General features: G+C 52.2%; 1 protein-coding gene across 1 annotated transcript; it reads left to right on the forward strand.

Moving 5' to 3' along the window:
- Positions 1-2,557: 2,557 nt before the first annotated feature.
- Positions 2,558-7,484, forward strand: LOC120963895 (uncharacterized). Its single transcript, XM_040388383.3, has 4 exons — positions 2,558-2,853; positions 3,347-5,526; positions 6,088-6,364; positions 6,463-7,484. The coding sequence occupies exons 2-4, from the start codon at positions 5,104-5,106 to the stop codon at positions 6,552-6,554; spliced, it is 792 nt and encodes a 263-aa protein (XP_040244317.2). The 5' UTR covers positions 2,558-2,853; positions 3,347-5,103; the 3' UTR covers positions 6,555-7,484.
- The last annotated feature ends 4,379 nt before the right edge of the window (positions 7,485-11,863 follow it).

Below are 11,863 nucleotides of genomic sequence, written 5' to 3' on the forward strand. Positions count from 1 at the left end.
CGCTCGCAGTCGGCGAGCGGGACGTCGCGGCGTGCTCCCGGCGCGGGGGATGGCTATCAGCACGGGCGCCGGATTCGTGCCGTTCTATAGCCGTGTCGATCAGCTGCTGGATCCGTCTTGTCATGTAGGGGAGCTCGTCGGCTCCCAGCCCATGGAGCTCTTCTGCGGCCGCCTGGGCGGCTCGTAAATTCTCTAGCGGGGTGGCGTAGACGGGGCGATCTGCCCCCCAGCATGCTGGCGAAGACCGCGCCGCGCTTCTGGACGAAGCCGGCTCAGCTCGGGCCGCTAGGCGGCGGCGTACCGAAGGCGGCGCAGTCGACTTCGCGCTGGTGGGCCTCGGTGAGGCGTCTCATGGAGGCTATCTTCTGGCCCATCGCGATGAGAGCGAGGCGGCGTGCCTCCAGGGTCTCGGCGTCGGCGTCGGCCGGGATGGGGACGGAGAGGTCGTGCATTGCCGCTTGCAGGGCGTCGTGGGCGTTCTCGCCCGAGTTGGCGACGTGGCTGATGACCAGCACTTCGGTGACAGCGCCGCCGCCGCTGTCAGCTCGAGGGAGTGGGTCGTCGAAGACCACCACGTCGGTGGGGTAGGCGTCAAGCGATGCAGTGTCGGAGTCGACAAGCATCGGGTCGGTGGAGCCGACCGACTCCACATCTGCAGCAGGCTCGCTGGAGACGTGAAGCTAGTCGAGGAGGCTGATGAGGCGGCTCTCGGGGTAGTCAGTGCCTGCGTCGGACGCAGGCTCGTCGGAGATGCGAGTCTCGCCGAGCAGATCGGCGAGGCAGCTCGCAGCGCAGGCGTCGTCGACGCCTTGCAGTGCATCGAGGCAAACGCCATCGGGTGCAGCAGGCTGGCTGCACTCGCGGGGGAGGAAGAGGGTTCCCGTCCAGAACAGGTCTCCGGACGACGGTGCACCTGGCCCCACGGTGGGCGCCAAATGTCGGGTGGTTGGTGCGACATATGCCAACGGATGGCTTATCATTGTGGGTGCCAATAAGCCGTCGCCGGTGCCTGGAAACGGGATGAGGCGAAGACATGCACGCCGGCGGATCTTACCCAGGTTCAGGGCTCTCCGAGGAGATATCAGCCCTAGTGCTACTGTGCGGGGTCTCCGCATGATCACTAGATCAGGAAAGGTAGCTACAATCGCTCCTAGAGCTGTTTGGGGTCAAGGGAGAAGAAGAACAAGGCTAGCTCTAACTTCTCTCTCTCTATGGTGTGAGTGCTATGCTTAGAAGCCAACCCTTTGCATGGGTGCTCCGGGGGGTTTATATAGGCCTACCCCCCGGGGGTACAATGGTAATCCGGCTGGGCACTGGTCCCAGCCGTCAGTGTCTACGCTCGCCGGCTTCTCCGCCGGCTGTTGGGTCCCGCCGACTGGTGGGTCCCGCCGGCTGCCGGCTTCTTGGTCGACAGGCCGGCCCCACCGCCTAGGGTCTTGTCGGCGGCTGCTTACTGTAGCCTCGCCTCTGATGACGAGGGCTTTGTCGAGGTAAGCGTGGCTACAGTGGGCCGCCTCGGGGGCTCTCACTGTAGTCTTACCTCGTCTTGTCTCCTTAATGGGGCTCCTGCTTCGAGGAAGGGAGTAGCCGGCTTCTGGGGGCCGGCTACGCCCTTGGCCGACTGGGAAAGGCCGGGCGGCCTTCGCGCCTCTCTCTGGCTGAAGGGGCCCGCCGCCCGTGGGCCGTACAGGAGTCTGTCATGGATGACGTTGAGGCTAGCATGGCTACAGTGCTGTGCCGCATGGGAGACGGCCGTCCCGTACGGCCTCCTGTAGCCATGCCTGCCTCGGGCTTCGGGGGTAGTGGGCCGCACTGTGGCCACACCCCGTCTTGTCACCGTTATGAGGGAGTAGCTTTGGTGCTTGTGGTCTCGGTCGGCTTCTTGGAGTCGGCGCTCTTTGAGGCCGGCTTCTTGGAGTCGGCCACCCCGCGGTTGTCTTGGGGAGGGAGGTCGCTTGAGGCTGGGCCGCCTTCCGTGAGTCGGCTTCAGAGGTAGCCGGCCAGGGAAGGGGGTCCAATGCTTGGAGCGTTGGGAGGCCCAAAGGCCTGATAATTTTTCTGAAGAACCAGGGGTAGTCGGTATGGCTACCCGTGGCCATTTACTCCGACAGCCGGCTTACAAGAGTCCAGGTTGGGTTACGTTACGTGACCGAGTCGTACTCTAAGTCGCCTTGCTTTACAAGGTAAATCATTACATGGCGAGTTACACCCCTAGGTCGCCTTCTAACCATGGGTTCTAAGCCGGCCCATCTTGTGAGTCGCCCTTAGTGCTGCGTCCTAACCATCTTGGCCCATTAGAGGCCTAGCTCCTTAAGTCGCCAATGATCTGACTCGGCCCTATTAGGGCGGGTTATATGTGGGGTTATATCCCCAACATTAGGCCCCAGATTGATTTGAACTTGTTCATGTAAATCTTAACCCTTTTGTCCGGTGAGTCCTCTCTTCATTTCTTTTAGCCACAATCTTTAAAAATCTTTGTAACCCGCCATAATAAAAAGATGATGTCACCTCCGTGATTTCGGGAAAACTTTCATGACGTCATAATGAATCTTTGTATAAATCCATCATTCTAAAAACCGAGGCGTCCCTTTGTTGCAAAATTTATTGCGCCTCCTCGATCTTCACACCTGTCATTCATTGTTCCCCCTTTTCCTTATAAGTAGGCATGAGGACCCCTCCTTTTACTTTTTACCTTGCCTCCTCCGCTTCTTCTTCTTCCCCGCGAGTCCTTTCGTGACCGGAGCTCTGCTGCGCCCGTCAAGCCATACCATCCTTCTCCAGTCGGCGCCGTGACACCACCCCGTCACCGTCGGGACTCAACGGCACACCTTCGCCGTCCTCCGCCGCCAACAGGTACTGCTTCTCTTCCTTCTAAGATTTGCATTAGGTCACCTGAGTTCATAGAGTTCGTCACCGTTCATCCCCTTCCTAGTTCATCATATCTTTGGATAGAAACTATTTTTGATCTGAAACACCATAGAAGTATTGCGGTAGCAGTTTTGGCACCATCTTACACTTTGAACAACCTGTATTTCCTTCTAGAATCAACGGGTAGCCTGCTAGTTCTTCCATCACCGCTTTTTAGGTTTAGTAATTATTTTTCTTTTTTGAACTACCCATAGATCCATAAATATAACTGTTGATTTTCAAACTTGTTTGCTCCATACCTAGAAGAATTATCAACAACCCTTATCTTTAGATAACTCGCCGTGCACCTTGGACGGCTTGCCAACATAGATGTAACTCGCTAATATTTCAGAAGTTGTTTCTTTTAATTGACTCGCCATCACTTAGGGTGTCTTATCTTCATGCTTATCAAATAACTTGCCATATTACGGTTTTGCAGCTCCATCATCCTTCAGGCGACTCAACATGACAAAAACCACCCTTTGCTATTTGGATCCTTCCCTAGTTACTGACATGATCCTTAAAGATTTTGTGGACGAAAGTCTCTTGGCAACTTAGGAAGAGATTGGTCGGCGTGTCAGCCAAGGAGAAAGTGTCCCCAATCCTGGCGAAGGAGAAGTGATAGTTTTCACCGATCATATCCTCAGGGGCTTCACACCGCCTAGGTAAAAGTTCTTTCAAGACATCCTGCACTACTTCAACCTTCATCCTCAAGATATAGGCCCAAATTCAGTGACAAACATTTGCCACTTTCAAATATTTTGTGAAGCTTATGTGCAAGTTGAACCTACTATTCCTCTCTTCAAGGAATTCTTTTATATAAATCGCCAGACTGAGTGCGCAAGTGGTCCAACTCAGGAATTAAGTGGAATCTCAATCCATAGACGTAGAGACGGCGGCTTTCCTACATCCACTTTACTAAGCCACCCCAAAGGATGGATAAAAACTTGGTTCTATTGCAAGAATACTGCCCCAGCCAATGAGAATCCTTTGCTGGGTTACCGTACTGAACGCCTCCCTATTGATTTTGACCCGCCAAGCAAACTTGTTACAGATGAACATACTGAGGCACTTCAATATTATCCCAAAATATTAACTTTGATAGCTAATGGGTTGACTGGAATCGACTTAGCTCGTTGCTGGGTCTCATGGAAAATTCTTCCCTTAAGCCGCCGGCCTAGTTTGATGTGCGAAAATTTCGGTGGGTCAGATGACCCTTAGCGATACAGCTCTGATAACTTTACTGCCGAGGAGATCTTTCAAGCTGTAAACTCCTTACTCGGGGAGTCGGAAGAAATTTTTAATAAGATAGGGCTACCTCCATTCTTGAAGCTTAACCCGGCCCCAACTGTAAGTACTATTCTATGTTCGGCTTAAATATCCTTGATTTTATTCCGTGTCTCACTTGTCAGTCCTTTCTCATTACACAGGCCGACTCTGCTTTTTGGAAGAAAAAGATAAAGAATGCCACGACCAAGACCAGGACCGGCCCAAAGCCAAAAAAGAACAAAGCAGCTGCCGCGGCTGAGCTCGCTGCTGTGGGCGAGTCAGCTGATGCTGAAAATCAATCAGAGGTAGAACTCGACTCTCTTGGCCGACTCTTTATTGAATTAGATGACACCTCTTATTCTCAGGATGAGGTTGCCACAAGTCGGGCTGACGACATTGTGGTAATTCCTGTCTCTTCCAGCTCTGACCCCGCACCTTCAGAGAAAATAGGGCGGGTTGTCCGAAAAGTAAAGTATTCTCATCCAGATGCTCACTTAGATCCACACTTTATTTTGAAGAAAACTTAGCATGACCTAAGACACTAGACTCGGAGTGGCGGTCAGGTGATTTAATGGCTGGGTTAACTCATCAACCCTCTTCCCGTAAGCGGCCTGCTGAGGTGCCACATAATCCAACTCCTTCTTTACCCAAAGCTGGTCTTATAAGACATCCTCTTAACCCTTCTGACTCCAATTACCAGGAGTCGCCACCATCTTCAGGTGGCTCATCTCAAACCAAGCTGCCTGTCTTTATTGTAAACTGAGGGTGAGTATTTGTACTTACTTATAACTTGAAACTTATTGTCATATACGTCTTAACACTCCAATGTGATCGTAGGGTCAAAGCCAAGAAGAAAAAGAGGAATGTTGGCAATTCTTCCAAGGCCCCCAACGTTCGTGGGTCGGAGGAACGGGTGCTGATAATCCTATGGTCAACACCGAAAATCCTAAAGAGCATCACAGCAAGCAAAATGAGCCGCCTCCACAAGCTGATACGACGGCCTCTAAGGCCATGGATACTGAAGCTAACCCGGCGGATAATCGTGACCCGCCGAGTCCAATTCCTTCTTCAACTCCTGTCCAGATCACTGAAGAAGCCCCTCTTAAGGAAAATACTGATGACGTTGCCATCATTGGGGCGAGTCAAACGACACCCAAGACCTCCACTGTGCTAGATAGACACTCAGCAAAAGAAGAGTCGCCCCCACCGGAGAAGGGTAAAACAAAACTTGAACTGCCAAACTATGAGGCACTTAGCGCAGAAGAGGTGTACGCAGGATACTTGAGCCGCTTGAACACAAGCCGGGACATGGAGGCCAGCTTGGTACAAATAATGAAGCAAAAGTATGAGGTATGTTTAACTTTCCTCCTATTATATCCCTATATGTAGCCCCCAAGTCTTAACCATGGGAAAAATCTTGAGTGTGGTGAAGACTTGAGAAAAAATATGTAGACTTCAAATTGTAGCTTCCAAGGGGCGGGTTATCACGCAAGTGATAAGCCGGTTCTTTAACCTTGCTTGAAAAGGGAGAAAACCATGCAACCCCCAAGGGCCGGATCTGCTTTATAAAGTGAGTCGGGTCTTTGATCACAACCACTTAAGAAAAACCACCTGTTAGCCCCCAAGGGCCGGCTTAATTCTATTAGGTAAGTCGGGTCTTTGATCACAAATATGTAGAAGAAATCGTCTGTAGACCCCAAGGGCCGACTTAGCTTTAGAAGGTACGATGGGTCTTCTTCAATATAATTTGAAAGAAAACGATGCACATTAGCCCCCAAGTGCCAAGGATATTGCTTGCAATATGCTTGGGACTTAAATAGCCTTGCCCTAACATCTGTGTCAAAGGTCGTCTTGTCAAATCATGACACTCGGTGTCTTCTTGAAATAATAACCCTCTGTTTAACTTTGCAGGAAGCATTAAACATGGGCGAGTCAGATCTAGCCGTCTTAAGAAAGAGCTTAAAGTCTGAAGAAGTAGGACGCGCAAAAGCCGAGTTAAGCTTGAAGTCTTCGTTAGAGGACTTAGAAAATATGAATGCCAAATTTAATGCTGACAGATCTGCTTTGGAAACTGAAAAGGCCACATTATTGAAGCGCACTGAAGATGCTGAGAACCAACTTAAGACGGTGGTTGTAGAGTTGGCCGGCTTAAAATATCATGTTTTTCAAATGACCGTCACCATCTTTGGTAAGCAAGATTTGTACTTGATTGAAATAACTCACCCGACGACTTAAGAGATATAATACGAACTCACCTGGTGACTCTTGTTTTGAATGCTTTAATAGGTGCCAGAATTGCCAGCCTCGGGCAAAGTGTGGTGACCAAGCTGAAAGCCATCTACTGTTTAACAGAGAAGTTATATGCTGGCACCCTTTAGACGCTTGTAGTTGTATCCAATGGCAAGAAGCCGCCACCACTCATGAAAACCGTGTTGGATCAATTGTCCACAGTACCAAAGCAAGTTGAAGAGCTGAAACTGTCAGCCGCCCGTTCAGGAGCCATCACCGCACTAAGCCGGGCCAAAGCTTACCAATCGGAGCTAGATCCAACAGAGATGCTTGTCGTGCGTCCAGAATATAATGATGATGGGTCTATCTTCAATGAAGCGGATTTTGCCAGATGTGTCAAAGAGATGCGGCCTTTGGTGTGTCAACTTGCACAAGAGCTGGATCTAATGAAATACCAGCCAGCTTACGATAACAACAACACTCACATCAAGTGGCCCTCCTTCGACGTTGTGGACTTAACTCCTCAAAGGCGTAAGCATATTTTTTCCTCTGACATTGACCCTTCTCTTGTCATGAATGATGAAGCAACCTCCGAAGCTTTAACTGGTATCGACTGGACGTCGGAGAATCTTCAGATTACAAGCGACGAAGAGCCGGCACGGGATAACCCGGAAGTGTTGGATCATGGGTTCCGGCAAAACCCTCAAGGTTCGAACACTGGGGTGCACGCGAAGATCTCCTCCCTGCCAATCCACGCCCTAGCTCTCTAAGATCTCGCGGACGAACTCGATGAACTCGCAACACAGAAAGACACAAGATTTATACTGGTTCGGGGCACCGTTGTGGTGTAATACCCTACTCCAGTCTGGTGGTGATGGATTGCCTCTTGGGCTGATGATGAACAGTATAAGGGGAAGAACAACCTCCTGAGGTTGAGGTGTTCTTGTGTTTGGCGAACTTGTGTGGGTGAGATGCCTCTGAATCATATGCCTCTACTGTGGTGGCCAGTTCTACTTATATAGGCCCTGGTCCTCTCCCCAAATATTGAGCGGGAAGGGAGCCAACAACGGCCAATTTGAAAGGGGACAGCTAGTACAGCTTATCCTGACAAAAGCGGTCTTCGCCTGCCAAAGGCTCTGGTGGTGACGTCGTCTTGGGCTCCATGGTGACCTCCGTCTCACTGTCCTGCTGGTCTTGGTCTCGTTACACCGATATGGAAACCTTTGCTTGATGCCTCGGTACCCCGCGCCTGCACTTGCCCCCTTGGCACCAAAGAGGAAACAAGGACGCTGCGCGCGCTGGTGCCCGCCTGGTCTCGTTCATCATGTCTCACGTCACGAGGACCTCACGAGGTTTGCCTTGCCTGAGATCTCTGCCCCTCGTGAGCCTGCCTGGCGAGGCCGCTCCTGAGGAGGTCTTGTGTCGTCCGCCTCGTGAGGCTTGGCCCCTCGCGAGGGTCTTGAGTGCCTTGTTGATGAAGATGGGTCGTACGGGCCTGCTCGCTCAGCCACGCCGTGGGCCGCAGGTAGGCAAGTCTAGGGACCCCCATTCCCAGAACGACGACAGTAGCCCCCGGGCCCAAGGCGCGCTCGGGCTTGGCTTCGAGGCGAAGCGAAAGGTCAAGCGCGGAGCGCCGCGGGCCCCAAAAGCCTGCAGCCTCAGTCGACGCGTGGCGATTGATTGGATGTGGGCGTCTCCGCTTCCCCACGCTTCCTTGGAATCTGCCTGGCTATGCGGCCCCCGCGACCTACACAGTTATTCTCCCATCTCCCACGCCTTGCTTCCCCAGCTCCTCTGCTTCCTCGAGACTCTGCTCCTCCTCTCCAATCTGACCTGCACTCCGCCTGCTTCATCGCCATGGCGCCGAAACAAGCAGACAAGGGGAAGAAGCCTCTGTCTTTGCCAAGTGCGCCTCCTGCCGCCGAGCCTGCAGTCGACCGATCCTTGGTGCTCAACGACGAGGCCATGGACAAGGTGCGTCCCATGCTCGCCACCAGTTTCAACGAGTGGGGGAAGACGGTGGCTTGGCCCGCGTCTCGCGCTTGCATTGCTCGGGCGGCCACCGAGGTCCCAATCTTCATCGATGCCCTTTGGGCAGGCCTGATTCCCCCTTTCTCTGCCATCTTCAATGCGGTGCTTGAACATTACCAGATCCATATGCTGCATCTCGACCCCCAATCTGTGACCCTCCTCACCGTCTTCGCCTTTGTGTGTGAAGCCATGGTGGGCATCGCTCCTTCTGTGGCCCTTCTCCGCCATTTCTTCTCATTGCATCTGACTGATCCCCGGCAAAGCTTGGGGTGCGTGAGCTTCCAAGCCGTGGCCACGACGGCGGGCGCGGGGATTGACTTCGAGCTTCCTCCATCCACGAGCGAGTTTCGGACATAGTGGGTATTTGTCGACGCCGGTGTGCTCAGCCCTCTACTTCACGCCCCGTCAGCGCCTGCCGTTTCCCACTCTGGCTGGGGCCACGAGAGGCTCGCGAGCCCCCGTCTTGTCCCCGTCTGGCTCAGGCTGAGGCGGCTGAAGGACCGCGGCGTGATCGCACCGATGGTGGTGAAGGAGTTCATCAAGCGCTGGGTCGCTCCGCTTCAGCGCCATTCTCGCCTGATGTGGACCTTGCTCAGCAGCCAGGACCATATGAGGTTTCAGGAGTCCGGGCTCCCCCTTGGGACGCGGCAAATGGTGCTCGAGGTCCTGACAGGTGTCCCTTCGCCGGATGCCTTGCCTGGGAAGAACTGTCTGCTGTACCGCTGCAAGAACAAGGCTGAATTTGCAGAAAGCATGCCTCCCTTTTACGAGTGGGGGTTGCGTCCGGATGGCCTGGTGGGGTCCCGGGAGAACCCTGTCAGCGTGGTTCCCCTCTTCGTCGCCGCGCCGAGTTCGTCCTGAACGTGGGTGCAGGGGGACAAGCGCTGCTAGAGGCTGGCGGCACGAGTCCTGATGTGCGGACGCTGCCTAGGGCTCCTCGGGCGTCGTCCTCAGGATCCCGCGATTCTGGGACGTCGGTCGCTGAGATGAGGCAGCACGCGACTCCCGAGGCTGAAACTCCGGAGGCCTCGGGAAGTTGCGGTGAGACGGCGCTCGACTGTTCTCCGCAGCCAGGCACACCTGAAGTTGTTCCCTCGAGCACTTCTCCGATTGCAGCCCGTACTGGCCGCCATGTTCAGCGCTTCGGTCGGCTTTGCGTGGACTTCGAGGAGCTCCGCAAGAGGAAAGGATCTCTGAGCGGCAGCGGTATCTTCGGGCCATTGAAGCGACGAAAGTACATCGCCGTCGACGAGTAAGTACTCCACCTCGTGATTTCTTGATTGCTTCTTTCCTCCCTGACGCTGGCTCTTCAGGACCCCCTTGGCCAGGGCCGTTGAGTCCCCGGAGAAGCAACCCCCGCCTTCTTCGGCACCCCATTGGCCTTGAGCATCCCGAGCCTGCATGTCACGCCTGGAGCCGAGCTGGATGAGGGGGTGCACTTGCCTTCATGGTGCTTTGAATCTGCGGCTCCGTCGACCTTCCTCCACGGCCTGGCTTGGAGCTTGGCGGGCGTTCCCCGAACTCCTCCTTTGGTCATGGACAGCAGCTGGTTGGCTTCGGTCTTCAGCTCCTCCTTGAGTAGCGGGCCCCGACTGGCCGGGGCCCCTCGTGAGGTTGGGCGGGCGCCTGGAGCGGCACCGGCCCCCAGCCCCCTGCTGAGAGGGGGTGCGCCGCTTCACGTCCCGCCTGCAGCTCCCTGAAAACCCACAAGTATAGGGGATCGCAACAGTTTTCGAGGGTAGAGTATTCAACCCAAATTTATTGATTCGACACAAGGGGAGCCAAAGAATATTCTCAAGTATTAGCAGTTGAGTTGTCAATTCAACCACACCTGGATAACTTAGTATCTGCAGCAAAGTATTTAGTAGCAAAGTAGTATGGAAGTAACGGTAACGATAGCAAAAGTAATATTTTTGGGTTTGTAGTGATTGTAACAGTAGCAACGGAAAAGTAAATAAGCAAAGATCAATATGTGAAAAGCTCGTAGGCATTGGATCGGTGATGGAGAATTATGCCGGATGCGGTTCATCATGCAACAGTCATAACATAGGGTGACACAGAACTAGCTCCAATTCATCAATGTAATGTAGGCATGTATTCCGAATATAGTCATACGTGCTTATGGAAAAGAACTTGCATGACATCTTTTGTCCTACCCTCCCGTGGCAGTGGGGTCCTAATGGAAACTAAGGGATATTAAGGCCTCCTTTTAATAGAGTACCGGACCAAAGCATTAACACATAGTGAATACATGAACTCCTCAAACTATGGTCATCACCGGGAGTGGTCCCGATTATTGTCACTTCGTGGTTGCCGGATCATAACACATAGTATGTGACTATAGACTTGCAAGATAGGATCAAGAACTCACATATATTCATGAAAACATAATAGGTTTAGATCTGAAATCATGGCACTCGGGCCCTTGTGACAAGCATTAAGCCTAGCAAAGTCATAGCAACATCAATCTCAGAACATAGTGGATACTAAGGATGAAACCCTAACAAAACTAACTCGATTACATGATAAATCTCATCCAACCCATCACCGTCCAGCAAGCCTACGATGGAATTACTCACGCACGGCGGTGAGCATCCTGAAATTGGTGATGGAGGATGGTTGATGATGACGATGGCGACGGATTCCCCTCTCCGGAGCCCCGAACGGACTCCAGATCAGCCCTCCCGAGAGAGTTTAGGGCTTGGCGGCGGCTCCGTATCGTAAAACGCGATGAATCCTTCTCTCTGATTTTTTCTCCCTGAATGTGAATATATAGAGTTGGAGTTGAGGTCGGTGGAGCTCCAGGGGGCCCACGAGGCAGGGGGGCGCCCCCACACTCGTGGAAAGGGTGTGCTCCCTGGCCTTGATTCTTTCGCCAGTATTTTTTATTATTTCCAAAAAATAATCTCTGTGAAGTTTCAGGTCATTCTGAGAACTTTTGTTTCTGCACAAAGATAACACCATGGCAATTCTGCTGAAAACAGCGTCAGTCCGGGTTAGTTCCATTCAAATCATGCAAGTTAGAGTCCAAAACAAGGGCAAAAGTGTTTGAAAAGTAGATACGACGGAGACGTATCAACTCCCCCAAGCTTAAACCTTGGCTTGTCCTCAAGCAATTCAGTTGATAAACTGAAACTGATAAAGAAAAACTTTTACAAACTCTGTTTGCTCTTGTTGTTGTAAATATGTAAAGCCAGCATTCAAGTTTTCAGCAAAGATTATGACTAACCATATTCATAATAGCACTCAGGTCTCATGTTTACTCATATCAATGGCATAATCAACTAGCGAGCAATAATAATAAATCTCGGATGACAACACTTTCTCAAAACAATCATAATATGATATAACAAGATGGTATCTCGCTAGCCCTTTCTGAGACCGCAAAACATAAATACAGAGCACCTTTAAAGATCAAGGACTGACT

The sequence above is a fragment of the Aegilops tauschii genome, chromosome 5 (genome assembly GCF_002575655.3).
Source record: "Aegilops tauschii subsp. strangulata cultivar AL8/78 chromosome 5, Aet v6.0, whole genome shotgun sequence".
NCBI lineage: Eukaryota > Viridiplantae > Streptophyta > Magnoliopsida > Poales > Poaceae > Aegilops > Aegilops tauschii.